The sequence below is a fragment of the Argiope bruennichi genome, chromosome 10 (assembly GCF_947563725.1).
Source record: "Argiope bruennichi chromosome 10, qqArgBrue1.1, whole genome shotgun sequence".
NCBI lineage: Eukaryota > Metazoa > Arthropoda > Arachnida > Araneae > Araneidae > Argiope > Argiope bruennichi.
Genome location: NC_079160.1, coordinates 51488792 through 51506752, shown reverse-complemented (window position 1 = coordinate 51506752; position 17961 = coordinate 51488792). Strand labels below are relative to the sequence as shown.

Here is a 17961-nt window from a genome sequence, read left to right as displayed (position 1 = left end):
TTTATTTATTTATTTTGCTTGCTTGCATTTATTTTTCACATTTTTTAATAAATTTTTATATTTTAAAAACCGTTTAATATATCTGTAATGAAAATATTTTAATGATACATTTTTATTATTTGTTCAATAATTTTTCGTAAGAAAATTTCAGAATTTAATTTGTTCTTGATATTTTTAACATTATTTAAAAGAAATTTTGTGTTTTAAATTGAAACGAGTGTTTATGGATTGTTTAAAATTATATTGATGGAAAACCTTAAAAATAATTTTGAGTGTTAAATGAGGTATATAATCAATCGAAAATGAGTCTGTAAACCATTTATCCTTTCATTTCAGGTTACAAAGTAATAAGAAGGTAGCTTTGATTTAGAAAGAAAAAATAAAATGAAAAGAGCTTGAATTTTTGAAAGATCAATAAATTTTTGATCATGGGAAATGGTGCAACAAAAAATTTTTGGTTTTGATACACACCCTTTTGTTTATATATATATATATATATAATATAAGCCTATTTTGGTTGAAGTAGAATGCAGGTTCGAAGACATAGAAGACACTTTGTATTTTTTAATTCTCTTTAATATTCATTCTGGGAAAGCAATTTATTTACAAGCAGGCGTGGACAAGGCACATCCAGTACAGCTCGAAGCAAAAGCAGAAGTAAGAAAAAGGGACAAAACAAATGATCACTAGTCTTATATAACATGGGATTTTCGGCCACATGGCGATGGAATACATGTTTTGACCTTTGACAAGGGCAACAGAGAGATCATTTTCACTTGATACGTAGAATTGATTGTGCAGTAATTTTTACACAGTTTCATATGTGGTTTGGGGATCAAGAAACAAGAGAACACTTTAGAATGACCCCAACATGGGCTGAATTAGGCAAAAATTTTAAAAATTAATTTGGATTAAATTAAATATTAAAATATCATAACATTTATACATATAAACACCTCAATAAAAAGAAACTGATATTGAAATAGTGATAATGTATTAATTTTAGCTTGAAGCAAATTAATTTATGAATTTCAGTAATTTCAATTTCGGACTACATTATATTAATGCATGAATTGAACATAAGGATTTTGCTGATGCACAGTTTTTTATTGCTGAATGCGGAGGATATGTTTATGATAATTTATTGCTATTTGTTTTATATTCAGTGTGTTCATTCTGATTAAAGCTTAATAACTAATGCTAATTATGATACCATTAGAGGAAGATAAATATTTCCTGCTGAAAATATGCTTTAATCAATGTAAAGATTCATATTGTGTGTTTGTTTCAGTGATAACTATATAAATGAAAAAGTTACAAAATGTACATTTTTTTTTATCTAATCTTTGGATCTTCATCATATTTAATAAAATATACTTGGTTAATTAACATTTTAAGTTTTTAAAAAAGATGAAGTAAAAGAAGTAGACGGTGGTTAATAACATTTTAAGTTTTTAAAAAAGATGAAGTAAAAGAAGTAGACGGTGTACATCTCTGATATTAAAACTGATTATGTTTATAAAGCCTTGAATTTCATTATTTTAGGTGAATCGTTAACTGCCTTGAGAGAAGCTTTGTGCATTGATTGATGGATCTGGTTGAAGGTGGCAGTTCAAATAGTCTAAAATAATAGTATTCAGTGTTTCATAACTCAGTCAGTTTTAGTCTTAAAAATATAGAGTATTTTTTTTTTATGTTAATGTGTCAAGCATATTTTTTCTATTTATTATTGATAAGGAAATATTAAAATATATGCAACTGAGAGCTTTATAAAAGTTTGAATTTTGTAATTTTTAACAATTTATTAATTGAAACATCATAAAGTATAATCCTTTACATCATTTAAAGCCTTTTTCCAACGGGAAGTAAATACCTTATTCTAACTGTTTGAAATTAGCTGTTTACCCCAATTAGAGTGGACATCATATATATTTAAATAGGTTGATATTTTTTATTCATCTGAACTGCATTTGTTGTTAAGCATAAATTTGAAATCTAAAATATCACTTTTGTTAAAATGACTGCTGACAAAGTGTACATTTATACCAACTTCAACACTTTATGCATGAAGTTTGTGAAAATGGCTAATTTCACAATGCTGAACTGAATAAAGCTGAGTTGCTTTTTAAATCAGGGGGAAATACTAATAGTTTTTATTGCAGTTTTATTAAATATCTTTGTTTCTGTCAATTTTATTATTATTTTTATTTCTTTTTAGTTACTTGCACTTTTCCCTTTGATCATGATAATGCAAGCGTATCTAGAACTTCTTCAAAAATATCACTTGGTTCTATCAAGGAGAAAGGCCAAAGTACGATGCTTAGTCCTGACAATGTGAATAACAGCATTTCTTTCTGGAACGAAATTTCCTCAAATACCTTGTCGAGTTTTCCTAAAAATTGTGAAAAAAGTTTAGAAGAAACTTTTTCTAAGAGAGTAGATCAAGCACCTAAACAAAACTTGAGTAAATTAGCACAAATATTTGCAGAAATAAAACCAAATTCTGAAAAACAAATAAGACCCAAATCAGCTCTTACTGGAATATCTAATCTAAATGTGCGAAAAGAGAACAGTGGTGGCTTACAGATAGCAGTTGATCAGCAAATTAAAGTACCAAAAAATATAGAACTCATTTCTGCAGCAAAATCCTCTAATCAGGAGACAATCATATCAGATCTCTTGACTAAAAAGACTTTAAATCAAAAAGAACAAACAGAAAATGGTAATGAAATAGAGATTTTATTTGAAAAATCGTTTGATACGGAAAAGGCTAAATCAAATACCAGTATTAAAAGAAAAATGGAACCTTTTCAAGAAGAAGAAATTCCAAATATCAATAAAAGAGGAAAATTTAAAAAAGTTAGTAATATTTTTATGCCATCTTCTAAAGCAATGGAAAAGTATAAAGAAATTGACTTCTTAAATAATAGAAGTGAAACCCAAGATTCATTATCAATTAATAATGAAACTTCTCGGGAAGATAAAACAAGAAACAATAGAACTGTTATTCCTGAATTCAGCTTCAATTCAGAAAGTAATTTTTCACTGCAAACTCCATTAAGAATCATTGATTCTTCATCCTCATCCTCTACATCTATTGAATTTCTGAAATATATTCCTGGAAAAAATAAAAGCAGTCCATCTCCGAATGTTGAAGATAATTGTGTGACTGATGCATCAGCTGTAAAAGATTACATTGAAGCTGGAAAGCTTCTAGAAAATGAAGATTCTGAGAATGTGATAAAAAATCCATCCCATAATTCCAAATATTCAGAACAGTTCGCAAGCAATGAACAAGAAATTCCATTTATTGATACTAAATTACCAAAGCTAGCTGAAAATGACGAGAAAATGAGCTCACCAATTTCAAATGTGCAGTTAGAATCAAAGGATCAGTTAAAAACTGGAAAGGCAGATGAAAAACCTAACTTACTGCAAGGCCTTGAAATTATTTTAGAGGGCTTTGCTAATAAAAGTATTTTTAATTGTGATTTTAAAAAGGCATTGAAGGATCCACCTATAATACCTCTTGAAAACTGCCTCATTTTGTACCATATACTGAGTACTTTTGATAAAAAACATGCTAATAACTCCAGTCCTTCAAGTTCTCAAAATATAGTTCCTTCGAAAACAATCTCAGAATCTGCGGTTTCTTCAGAAATTCATAGTCAAGATAATTTAGAAGTCATGGATATGGAATGTGATTCAGATTGAAGAAGCTATATGAGCTTGGAAAATACTTTTAACCTATAAATGAAGAATTGTATATTTGTAAATAATTATGGCATGTGGCTATTTCATGTTAAATAAGATTATGAAATTACATATTATAAAAGTATAACATAAAGTAAATTTTTATATGCTGGTAATTAATACTGATGAGAAAGAAGAAAACGAGCTTGGAAAATTTACATATGACTGCTGCATATTATTTATAAATAATTATGGCATGTGGCTGTTTCATGTTAAATAAGACTATAAAATTACATTTATAAAAGTATAACATAAAGTAAACTTTTATATGCTGGTACTTAATACTGATTAGAAAGAAGAAAACGAGCTTGGAAAATGTACATATGACTGCTGCATATATTTGTAAATAGCTACTATGTTTTATCATGTTAATCAGATTAATAAAAGTGTAAAAATGCAATATTAAAGTGTAAACCTTCTGGGACTTGAAATGGAGTGAAATTACAAATGAAGAAGATGCATAAGCTTTAGAAATGATAATGTAAATAAATAAATGGTAATGTAAAGATGCATATTTGTAAGTAATTTTATTAAATTTGATTATTTCATGTTAAATAGATTGTGAAACAATTTTATATGAAAGCAAGATATGAAATAAACTTTTTTATGTGCTGAAAGGTGATACTGAATGAGAAAGAAAATAAATAAATATGGAATATATATATATATGACTGCTGTATATATTTGTAAATAAGTGTCATGTTTTATAATTCATATTGGAAAAAGTGCAGCAATGCCATATGAAAGTATAAACCTGCTAGGAACTCTTCTCTTTCACACTATTTGTGATTTTGAATATGAGTGAATTAAACGAGCTTGGTAATAAGTGTAAACCTTTGGGACTTGAAATGGAATGTGATTCCAAATGAAGAAGATGCATAAGCTTTGGAAATAATAATGAAAATAAATAAATGATAAAGTAAAGATGCATGTTTGTAAGTAATATTACTAAATCTGATTATTTCATGTTAAATAGACTGTGAAACAATTAAAGCAAGAAAAAGAATAAAATTTTTTATGTGCTGAAAGGTGATACTGAATGAGAAAGAAAATAAATAAATATGGGATATATATATATATGACTGCTGTATATATTTGTAAATAAGTGCCATGTTTTATAATTCATATTGGAAAAAGTGCAGCAGTGCCATATGAAAGTATAAACTTGCTGAGAACTCTTCTCTTTCACACTATTTGTGATTTTGAATATGAGTGAATTAAACGAGCTTGGTAATAAGTGTAAACCTTTGGGACTTGAAATGGAATGTGATTCCAAATGAAGAAGATGCATAAACTTTGGAAATAATAATGAAAATAAATAAATGATAAAGTAAAGATGCATGTTTGTAAGTAATGTTACTAAATCTGATTATTTCGTGTTAAATAGACTGTGAAACAATTAAGGCAAGAAAAAGAATAAAATTTTTTATGTGCTGAAAGGTGATACTGAATGAGAAAGAAAATAAAAAAGTATGGAAAATGTATGTATGACTGCTGTATATATTTGTAAATAAGTGTCATGTTTTATAATTCATATTGGAAAAAGTGCAGCAGTGCCATATGAAAGTATAAACTTGCTGAGAACTCTTCTCTTTCACACTGTTTGTGATTTTTGAGTATGAAAGAATTAAAGGAGCTTGGAATACGAGCTACATATTACTATCTATGTATTTGTAAATTATATTAATGTTTATATTTTGTTTTGTAAGATTTGTAATAATGCATTTTGGAACTTCAAATAAATTATTTGTTTTCATTTTTTGCTTTTAACTTTCTAGTGGAGATCATATTGATCACAACTGTCTTTATATTTTTGTTGTTAGACATTGCTTTTTTTTTTCCCACATGCTTTTCATCACATACCAATCTTTATGCAAGTTCAAAGAAAAAGAATTCACATCGAATTTATTTATTCCTTGAGAAAATAAAATTATTTTTAAAATCATATTATTTAAGTAATTTTTCATTTGCCACATTGGTTATGATTGCTGATCTATATTTTTTTCTAGATCGTGACTTCTTAAGGTAAGGCAAAAATTTTGAAATTTTTTTAAAATTCAATATTCTTTATCTCTAAGTAACTTTTTAACACACACTCACATAAATAGTTCTTTTAAATTTCTTTCTACATTTATTATTTGAGAAATTACAATAATTTTATATTTTAATGCTGTATTTATATCGTTAAATCTATTTTCTCAAATTCTATATTTTGATAAAATATTACAAAAAAAAACCTTCATAATTTAAAAACTAATGTGAATTTTCTATTTAGCTTTGTAAGTAACTTCTTAATATATTCTGCAATTCTTAAATTACTTATGCTATATTTAAAAAGTATTCTAGAGTAGTTTTAATGTTTTATAAAGAGAAAAAATTGAAAATTCCATGTTATTTATCAGTTGAACCCAAATATTTAAAAATCATAAAAATATTACTTAAGAAACAAAACTAGGCCTATATATTTCTAAAAATTATCTGAAAGAATTAGAACAAGTTTTTGATAAATTTCTAAACTTGAAGGTTTTTACTTTATATTTTTTAGCCTTCCCATCCAAAAAAAATCAATGAGATAGTTTTGTTTCATAGGTATTTTCTCAATCTGTTTTATGCAAAAATTTAAAAATGTAAGTGTTTTATAGCATTTTTCAAAAGCTTTTTTTAACCTTCTTGTTTTATATTTAATTATGATGCTTGAGACCTAGTAGTAGTGCGAACATTTTTAATTTCATATACATATTTTTTAATTTCATCTGAAAACTCATGACCTCTAGATGTGCCATTAGTGATCACTTTCACCAATTTCCATTTTCCCTTATGAAATCGTAAAAACTCTACTTCCCTTAACATTTGCTAGGTAAAAAAACAGCCATTGAATTCCTGTATACTTATTATTCCGATTCAGGAATTCATTACTTCATATCAGTACTCACGATTTTCAGGTAAGTTATTAAGGTTCTACCACCTTTCTTTAGATATTCATGATATAAAATATATCTCACATATCTACCATCTAAAGAAAGATTTTAAAAAAAAATTCTAACATTATGCTTTAATTTGATTCAGTTAAGCGAGTTTTTTTCAAACAGGTCTTTTATTGGACCGAAAGAGAATGGGGTCAATATTTCCCAACCCTGACACGGAGATAGACCCCTCGGGGTCAAGTGCAACTGAACTCGGAAATGTGGACGGAGGACTCAGGGAAGAGTTGTCTTTTCTTTGTAAGGGTTCATGTCCCTGGAATCGGCTCGTCCGGAAATAGGGATGTTGTTCCTGTAAAAGCACCGCGGCTCTTGCGGTGTCCGATGCGCCTCTGTCGGCCTAACGTTTTAAAAGCACTCTTATTTTCAGTTCAATTTATATTTGGAACTGAATAGAATATGTCCCAATCTTTCTGCTGATTCAAACTCATGACTAATCCAATCTTGCAAGCCATTGCCAATTTAAATATCTTTTTAAAATAAACTTTCATGATTCTTAGTTTCTTGGGTTCTAATCTGGCAGCATGCCAAAACATGCAAAAGATTTCTTCCTTCATTGACTGGATCAGTGAAAATAAAATCATTCAATTCATCTAGAAAATAATTAATCAAAAACCAATCAATTAGAGTATTTTAATCTTATTTTTTTAAATTAGAAAAAAATGTCCGAATAAATACCTCAAAAAAAATTCGAAAAAGAATAATGGAAATAGAATGTCGGTTGCAGAAATTTTAGTTTTAAATTAAAAAATTTTTCAAGAAAAGTGAATAAATTTTAAAAATTTTTTCTTAAAAATGATAATTAATAGCACAGCTCCAGAACAAATTTCTTTAGAACAACAGTTGATATCTTTGATGGCACATTTTTTTCCCTACAATCATTAGGATCCATACTACGGGAAAATGCATGCGAAAAATCCATTTAAAACAATACAAAACATTAAATAAAAAAAAATTCATTACTGAATTTTAAAATTTGGGCTTGAAGTGCATTAAATCACTATTAGTCACATTTCATGGCTGCAAGTGCGATAGATTTGTGTAGATTTCATCGGCACGCAAACAGATACACGAACACTTCCTTTTAAGTTAAAACATATATTTGAAGCACTATGGTGTAGGGTGGTGGCAGACTGTCCTGCTTGCCCGATGGAAAGTGACATATAAAACAATATGGGCACCTAGGATGGTGTAAGAAAGAGCGAGAAAGAAAAGAACATGCTCTAACAGAGAGTTCCTTTTGCTTTGATTCTTTGTACTTGATTAAACGCCGGGAAGTCTGGTTGATAGGTCGTTGGATTCGCATCCCTTGGGTTGTGAGTTCGAAACCCTCCGGCCAAAGACTCTCCATGTACATGGTGGCTGGTGTACTCATAAATATGTCGTAGCCTCAATGTCCTCTACCATTGAAGATACTGGATGAGAGGTGATCGTTCTCTGATTCAGGTCTAAATTACGATCTTTGAATGAAATGTATGAATGAAGTCCGCCCCGTAAAAGGGGCTGTGACGCATGAATAGCTAAGACGTATTCTTGGCCCTAGATGGCGCTGCAGAAAACAAAAGACGCTGACACTCGGCATTAAACCCGCTAACCTTGTAAGCATGCTTGTCTATGACAAGTGCCATAAGCAACTATAACTTGATTAAACGACGTCATTACTTATCTTTTATTTTTTTATAATTGCATTTTACCGTCAGAATCATAAAATCACAAGGCCTTTCTAAGTTTAAGGGGGGGAGGAAGTACTAAAACCTTTAAAAAGGAGCAGGAATGATGTAGTTTGACGACCGAATTCACGAATGAGGGGAAACACACACACACATACGTATTCTTCGATTAATGTGTTTAGAGGAGTTTATTTAAAGGCAAACACCCTTTGAAAAAATAGTATTGATGTCCCTTTGCCGAAAGATTCTTTCAGGCAAACAATTGGAGAAAAATTTTGTATTCCTGATTAAATTTTTCATTAAGAAATTTAACCAGGAAATTGTTTTTTGATGATATTAGTAAACATTTTTGCTTGTCTATTTTCCTTTGCTTTTACTGTATTAAACCCTGGCCGCTTTCGGTAATCAGCTGATTCGTACGTTTTGTTTGTGTTAATTTAATTATTTTATTGACTCGCCAATTTCATTTTTCTTTTGAATTAATTATTAATAACTATGTGTATGAATTTGTTACATACACTCAAACATAAATACAATGAAAAAAAAAGCAGAAAAATATAAATAACAGAAATAAAATTTGTCATTTGAATTAAATTTTATAAGGAATAAAAGAATAAAATTTTCTAAAATTTTTTTGTTCAATGGTGATTATTTTTCTTCTGATTATTTTGGTTTTAAAGTGAATTTAAATTACATTTATATAGCTTATTTGGCTAAATATTATCTTAGCTACCAATAAATATAATTAAATCTGTACAGATACACTTTTAGATCACAAATTGCTCTCCAGAAACAACACTATTTTAATATTTTTTGTGCATTTTTTCTTATATAGGAGGCAGTGGGCCAGAAAAAAAAAAAGAAAGAAAGAAATTCTGTGTTGGATTAAAGCGACCTAAGTTGGTGGGGATATACTTTGGAAAATTAAAATATGCTATTTAATTTATGCTATTATATGCTATTTTTTTGAAATTTTAATTAATTAAAAATGAAATGAACCATTTGATATTTTTCTCGCATAATCTCCTAAAATACAAAAAAAAAAAAAAAAAAAAAAAAATCAATTATACTAACTTAATTGCTATACTGATATTTGTGTATTTTTAATTAATTTTCACAAATATTTTAAATTTATTTTGTATTGTTTTTTAATATATTTCATTGTTGTAAAACAAAAACTCTTTTTTTCGTTGTTGCTTCAAATATTTCATTTAGGGCGTTTCATTGTTGATGATGAAGATATGAAAATAATTTTATATTTCCATGATGCGAAGGTATCTGTTTTATATATGCTTTTAAAAACTTTTTGATATTTTCTTATAATTAAATTTAACTTTAAAAATAAACAGAGTTTTTTCATCGAGTCTATTTTTAAATAGTTGGTGTAAGAAAATCATATTAGTAGCAGTTCAATAATATCCGATTCAAGTAAAAGTTCAAATTTTAGGTAAGATGGCAGAAAATTCGAGATGCAAAGCACAATAAACAGAACTGGTAAAGCTTCTAGAATAGTACATGTTATATGCCACTCAAAATTTGAAAATTAAAAATAATTTGCTGACATAAAATATTTGAGTGAAGTTTTTAGCAACCATCAATCCCGGCCAACTAGGTTGTCATCAAAGACCCTTAACAAACAATAACAAACAAATTAACAATAGAACCACCAGAGAAGATTATCTTGATATAAGGGAAAACGCAAATTAAGACCGGGACTAAAAATTATCAAACTAACACAATTAAACTATCTAAAAAGTAAATGGAAAAAAACAGCATTTCATTTAGAAATGTGACAACTAAAAGGGAAAAAAGAGGGAATCCAAAAAGTGACACGAAACATGCAAGAAAAAGGAAGAAAAAATATGCAAAAGGTTTGAATTAAATAGTCAAGTACAAAAAAAAAAAAAAAAAAAAATCAAAACCACAGCCTAATTGGCTTTTATATTCATTTTGTGGTGAATTGGTATGAGGATAGAACCTAGAACCTTGTGGTTCGCAGTCCAGTAACATGACCATGATACAAAAGCAATTGCTCGTGCAGTGTAGTTGTTAACTGGCTTATAAGCTTTCACCACAGACTCTCCCTCCAGTGAGTCGGAGGTGAGACAAACGATATGGCTGTTGAGTGGTGATGTATTAGCTGTTGATTCTAATGCGCCTGTACCCATTTGAGTAACGCCAAGCGTTATGGCGAGCGTGTATGGGTGAATGATTGCTGCGTCAAGTGAATCTGATGACTTTGGGTTGCTATGGGTAGATGGCGCCACAACAATTGTACGAAGGTTGAAAGATCATCGTCCGAGGTCACTAATGTGGCGGATTGATATGAGCAAGGATAGAACCTAAGACCTTGTGGTTCGCAGTTCAGTAACATGACCATGATATAAAAGTAATTGTTCGTGCAGCGTGGTTATTAACTGGATTATAAGCTTTCACCACAATTTCAAAATATTTATAAAAGTAAGAATTCAATAGCATTTATGATTTTTCCAAAGACATTTAAGAAGTATATTGTCCCGGACAAATTTAAATAAATATTGAACAAGTATGAGGGGAAAGACAGTACTGTATTGTCAACATACCTCGTTAACGTATTTTAGCAAACATTTTTTTAATGTTTGCTAAACAGATCTCGAATACATTATTGGCCTTTTTTTTTTTTTTTTTTTTTTTACAATTCTTTCATTGACTTGGCTGAATAGATATTTCATAATTTGCCATGAAATTTTTATCAGTCACATCGGCACAACAAGCAGCTTCATTTGATTTACAAGATTTAAATGCGGAAGAAATTTTTGAGACCTGGGAACTTCTTTTTTTAAGATAAATATTTCTTATCAATAAGGTAGCTTTGCCAAATATTTTCTTTGCAGTTTCCTATGACATTAGCCTTTTCCTTCGACTGTTTGGCGCTAACATTTGTTTTTTCTTCTTTATTTTTAGTAAGAATTTCTGCTCTGAAGTTCCTTGCTATTGAATTCATATTTTATAGCGATCCCTGTTCGTTTTATCTTTTAGATAGTTCAGTTAGTTGTAGGTACAGTTGAATTGTAGATTTCTTATAAGGCGGAGAAAGATGACAAATCCATAAAAAACGGAAAACCGTGGATTCGCGGTAGAATGACATCCCTGTTCAATTCATCAAAAGGTTTTAGACTGTTAGAATTAAAATAGATTTGCACTTATGTTTTTAACAGAAGAGAAATATTAGAGTTACTGATTTATCAGAACAATGAAGCTTACTTTTCTTTAAGATATTGGAAAGCATTGTTGAAAATTATACAATTAAGGCTTAATTTTTAGAATATTTTTAAAATATTGCTAAAGGTAAGCATTAAAACAACATGACATGAGAACTTAATGGATTCTATTTGCAATAACTGTGAAGTTGCAGTACTTGTGTTTAATATCAAAGATTTTATTACAGGCTTATATATTACAGGCTTATATATATACAAAGATATTATAACAGGCTTCATGATAATGCATGTGATAACTTTTATGAGCTTTATAAAGTCATCTACATACTATCAATCATTGCAAGAGATTCAAAGCTGAAGATCATTAAGAATAGATTAAAAAATTGTCTGTGGACAAATTGGAATCACATGTATCACTTTCGATTGAAGGAATTATTAGATGGTTTAAATGCAATAACGATTATTGATAGATCTGTACAACCATCTAGAGAACTGAAGCGTTTGTTTGTCCTTAAAATAGTGACCTACCTAGAATTTCTGCACTTTTGAGCTGTTAAGCTGCGATAATATGTGTTCTTTAAAATAATTGACTATGGTAGATAGTTTGCACTTAAAAATAAATTAAATAAATTATTAAAATTAAAAATAAATTATCAAAATAACAATATTGTTCTGAAATATCAATATGGTACAGATTTATCAAAAATAATTCAATTAGAATAAATTATTTTAATTTTTCGATTTTAATTATATATATAAGTGTATGTGTGAGAGTGAATGAGCCCCCACTCGTTGTCACCTAGCAATTAATATTTTCAAATATAGTTCGTCACTTGCGTGGGACCCTGTTGGAAGCAATTGGTTTTATCGACTAAAGGCTGGCCCTGGTTATATCTAAGGGTAACATGTTATTTGCAAGTATAGTATTTATGGACAAATTGCTATTTGCAGGTCCTACACTTAGGAATAAAACGTTATAAGTTACTATCAAATGTAATATTTCTTTTATAGAACTTTTTTTTTGGGGGGGGGAGGCGAGGGAGACTCCTTTCCTATTGTTTTCTTCTGTAGGAGTGTACTTCATGAAAATTAATGTAATTTAATAAGAATTTGCTACTTCAATGATGACATGTAGTGCTTTTGGTTTCTGTAATTTCATTTAGGATGCTGGCTTCCCTTAAAGTGATTTAATATGTTGAAGACAGCATATTTATCGAAACATCAGAAAATAAAACTACACTTATAATTTCTAAGCCTACAGCATAAAAGATTGCTTACTAACCATAAATTTCGAACACACCTTGCTTTTATTAGAGATCCAAATTCAACAATTTAAATTTGTTAATTAATTCACATTGAAAAAATGTTGAATTATTTGAAAATAAAATTTTTAATAAACCAGAGAGCTAAAAAAGAAAAGAAATTGTCTTCATACCTTTTTCGAAGCCTATTTGAATGGTTTAGACAATATAGCATAAATTCTGATCTTCAGATCCTTAGTTATGTCCATATTGTTTCTTCCTTTTTTTTCTTGACTGTAAAGCTGACCTGATTTTAAAATTTTGGATTATCCTTTTAAAAAGTTTGAATGCAAAATTCATTTGCTCTTTAATTATTATATTTTTTATTCACCTCTAATTGATTATCAGCCAGATTTAGAATAACTGTTTTCATCTTCCATTGTATTTGTAAGAATTTTTTCAAGTAACAGGGGTGTTTGTGGGACCCCAAAAAATCCCCTGAAACTTTTACGGACTTACTACCGACATTTTGGAGTTTCGAGAAGGGGGGGGGGAGAAATGAAAAATTACGATTATGAAGTATTGAATGACCTAATTATAAAAGTTCAATGAATTACTTTTTTTGCAAAATTAATAACCATTAATTTTGCAAAATTAAGACCTTTGAACCCAGGTCACGTGATCGCACATCTGGTCGAACGAAGTCTTTCCCTTTTTTTTCTGCCGCGCCTACTTGCCGAAAAGAATCCAGAAGAGAATGTCCGAGAACCGGGGGAATGAGTCATAACTCGCAATAAGGAAAGAACAAAAAAGAAGTTTTTTCCTCCTTTTCACGCATTATCACTGCCTTTGGAGAAAGAAAGGAAAAGTTTTCACCACACACACTGACCTTGCGTTTTCTGCTTTCAAAGCAAACAAAATTACCCAGATCAAAATAGATAATTCATTATTATTCTTACTTCCTTTTGAACGACGATCCCCGGAATTTCCGGGTATCAAAGTTCAAAATCCCCGGAATTCCGGGGTTTCCCCGGAGCACAAACACCCCTGAAGTAAGAGTATGAATGATCTTTCTCTTCTAGACGTACAATTAAATTGACAAGGATGCACAGCATCAAAAAATAATATTTTAATTATAGGCAGAGTATGTATTGATTTGTATGGTCTAATATTTGATGAATTTTTATAGCAAATATAAAGCATTATTTCATAAAATCGAAAGCCAAGTGTTTCATGTTACAATAAAAGAAATCAAAACAAATGCTCCCTCATAACTTCAAATTTCTGTTATTAATACATATATCAAGTCCTAGAGTTAAAAGTCAAGCCTTATACAATTCAATTACTGATGGCAATTGCCTGGATATCCTTGGTAGCTTCTAGATTATTTGGTATCATAAAATAATTTAGAAATTTCCACTTTGTCGATCCTAAATACACAATTTAATTTCTAGAAAATTTTTATGTCACCAATAAAACAAAATTTTATGAAAATATCAGTATTTTAAATCTTTTAATAATAAAAGTGTCATAATTAATTAATAAATTATTATAAAAACTATACATTAATTTAGAGGTTTCAGTTTCAGACAGTGGGCAGATTTTCCTTTTCATTGAACATCTGTAATAAAGAGGAGGAAATTAAACTAACTATGACTTTGATGTTAATTATAACTTATACTCCAACAGTATAATAAAGTTTGAACATATTCTAAAAACATGATACAAAACATATATATAAGGCTTAAAATAAGGCTGAATAGTTTGTTTATTGGATCAATTAATTCTTCAATTTCAGCTTGTATTACCTTCTTATTAGGAGATGTGGGGAGCGAATTCCCTTTCTATTTATGGCATTTGAAACTAATGTGAAGTGCAGTTTAATTCAGTAGCTTTACCATATCATTAACTGCCTGTTGACTAAATTATATATATATATATAAAGGATGAAATAAAATTAATATATGCATTAGTGCTATTAATGTAGTGGAAGTCATCACTGAAGTTTGTTATTTACTGAAATATAATTAAAATTCAAAATGCATTAATAAATTTGTTAGAAAATAAAATGACAATAGAATGAATCACTAACTAATATGTCAAAATTAAATAATATTTTATTACTTTGATCTAGCAGTAGTCTACGGTATAATAATACAAAAAACTGGACTTAAAATTGGAGGAATAAAGTCAAACATTATTGAATTTTAGATGAACACTTATACAACAGAGAAAAGTATATTTTGAATTAAAACAGTAAGCTTTAGGCAATAGAAACCAGGGTAAAGAATATTATTTGTATGTAGCAATCAGTACCTGACAAACAGATAATTTGAGGTTTATACACTGGGAGTTGAACTCAAAAATATTCAGCAATGTTCATTTAAATCATTTGTTAAATTAAAATAAACCTTTCATAATATTTAATAGATTCTGGATTATCTTATGTAATAAAAAGAGCTATCTTCATATATATATATGAAGATAGCTCTTTTTTTCATTACATAAATTTAAAAAGACAGAAGCTCTTCAACTTATAATTTGCAAAAATCATTTCTTTTTTTAAGTCCCAGTAACACTGATGAACTAGCAAAAATGAGGAGATTTTCCATTTCAAAAGTATACGAACCAAAACATAAATTTTAATTTCTTCTTTTTACAACTGAACATTTATTGATAACTAGTGCTACTTTAAGTAATTATAGTAGAAATCAAAGATCAGAAGCCTCTAAATGTTTTACCTAACATCACCTTTCATCTAAAGAATCTAACAATAATTTGAAGTTTCATCTATTAAAAGTATTTTTGATATGCTGTTCAAAAATGTCACAACATAATGGCACATTTTTATTACAAAAATATTTAATAAAATTCATTTAAAATAAAATAAATAAATTATTATTTAGTTTGAAAATGAGTGTTCATGCATTTATAGTTGATAACAGTGCTAATTTAAACTAATATTATACTTATCTTGATAAACATATTTAAAACTATAATGATTTTTATATTTAATATAATAATGATATTTTTTAAAAAATGAAGAGAACTTGATAACAAAATCAATAATAAACTTTCATGATTCATGTAGACGTGAATATTGCTAATTTAATCTAACAGCATTAAAAACTGTATATAGTTATATTTAATTTTTAAAAATAAAATGGAAAACATCTGATAGCAAAATTAATAATAATTTTTCATAATTCTTGTAAATGAATAAAAAATATAATAAATTTTCATGATTCTTCCAGATGAATAAAAAATATATTTTGCAAATACTTAAGATTTTTTTATTAATAATTTTACAATGCTTCAGTTACATTCTCTTTCCAATCACCTTTTGCCCATGAAGGTAATGGAGATTCAAATTCCCAGCCATCACCTTGATATTTCAAAGCATGAAGAAACATTATTAAATCTTTGGGTTGTGGATCCATATACTTTTGATGACATAGATCACATGAATCTTCAATGATAAAGTTTTCAGGTTTTTTCACATATTTCTCCGCTAACTTTTCATAACCATCGGATTTAAGGTAATACTCTAAAGCGTTAAGAGACATTTTGTTTTCTTCATCATTTATTGGATTATTAGCATCAGAGTCTGCAGGTATTATTGGTGCATTGTCATCAATGAGCCATTTCTGAAGATTATGAGTTTTTAAAAGGTCTTCCAACAGCTGATCTCGGGATTTTCCCATTTCTCCATTTTTTCCTTTCAGAGGACCAAATGCATGCTCATGATTGTAAATTGGATCATTGATAATTGGATGACCAAGATATTGTAGATGCACACGAATCTGATGCATCCGACCAGTTAGAGGTTTACATCGAACAACACTGGAAGTTCCATTAAAGTTTATTTTTTCAAAAATGGTTTCACAATCCTTACCATTTGGACTTACAATGCAAATGCCCATTTTTGGAGATATTATTTCAAGTGGTTCTTTACAGTGGATAATACCATCAGGAAAATTACCAACTACTCTACAAACATATTCCTTTTTAACTTTCCGTTCACGGATTTGTTCATTTATTTCTTGAGACTTTTTAATGGTTTTAGTAAAAACAAGCAACCCTGATGTTAGACGATCAAGTCTATGAACAGAGTATAGTTCCTTCAAACCATAATCCTTTGCTAAAATAAATAACAAACAATTGTGTCGATAGCGCCCACAAGGATGAATAGGAATTGAAGGAGGTTTGTCAACAACAATAAATTCTTCATCAGAATGTATAATATTTATAGGAGCAGCAATAACTGCTATTTCATGCCTATGTACTTTATTAGTAACACGATCGTTTTCTTTAAAAATGTAATCGCCAGTCACAGGTTTGCCATTGACTTTTATATTGCCAACAGCTATATTCTTTTCATATTCTTCTTTAGAATGAGCACGAAATTCCTCACAAAAAACATCAATTAACTGTCTTCCAACCCAACGGCCTTTGCAAAATGTCGTGTAAGTGAAATAATAAGGATAAACTTTTCTAAGATAATTTTCAAAATAATATTCAGTTTCTATTAATGTAGAATCCTCCAATCCACGCTGTACTTCTTTCGAACGAATTCTTTTAGGATTTTTATCAGCAAAGTCACCTTTTCTTTTCGATAACACTTTTTTCATTAATGTATCAGCAGCAGATTTGTCCGATCTTCCTTCAGTACTCATATTCAATTTAATAATTAATCAACAGGCGATGACGATAAAGAATCGTAAATTGATAAAGATAGAAGGCGCTCTGGGATTTTTTTTTATTACGGTTTCTCTACTTCAAATTTTTGAGGTTTTGATTAAATAACAACCATTTTAAAGGAAGGATGAAGAATTGTTGACCGGCGTATGCTTCGGAGCCGGGTTCTTGGCCTATGCCCGGTTAACAAGATCAAAATAGAATATCACATGAAGATTAAAATCTGTCTGAAGAAAAATCAGAAAGACTAAAATAGCTTTCAATTTATGACATCTCTTACTGGGAAAATCACAAAACCAAACTAAAACAATGGAAAATCCTTTTAAACAAATTTAAATTGAATACAAATGTAAATAATTCCATGTGTTCATGTTCGCAAATAAAGAGAAATTGATGCCACTCACAGCTTTGATTATTT

The 17961-nt window shown here is 28.9% G+C and overlaps 2 protein-coding genes across 4 annotated transcripts in view; one reads left to right on the top strand and one right to left on the bottom strand.

The window, feature by feature from the left end:
* The window catches only part of LOC129988261 (regulation of nuclear pre-mRNA domain-containing protein 2-like), a 30345-nt gene extending 24868 nt beyond the window's left edge, over positions 1-5477 (top strand). For all 3 annotated transcript variants that reach the window (XM_056096445.1, XM_056096446.1, XM_056096447.1), the window contains one exon: positions 2219-5477. In XM_056096445.1, the coding sequence (XP_055952420.1) occupies positions 2219-3714 (1496 nt within the window). In that variant the 3' untranslated portion in view covers positions 3715-5477. The remainder of the gene's footprint in view (positions 1-2218) is intronic.
* Positions 5478-16115: 10638 nt separating this feature from the next.
* Positions 16116-17926, bottom strand: LOC129989454 (pseudouridylate synthase RPUSD2-like). The gene has a single exon (XM_056097997.1). It carries the CDS (start codon positions 17519-17521, stop codon positions 16151-16153), a length of 1371 nt encoding a protein of 456 aa, XP_055953972.1. The 5' UTR covers positions 17522-17926; the 3' UTR covers positions 16116-16150.
* Between the last annotated feature and the right edge of the window lie 35 nt (positions 17927-17961).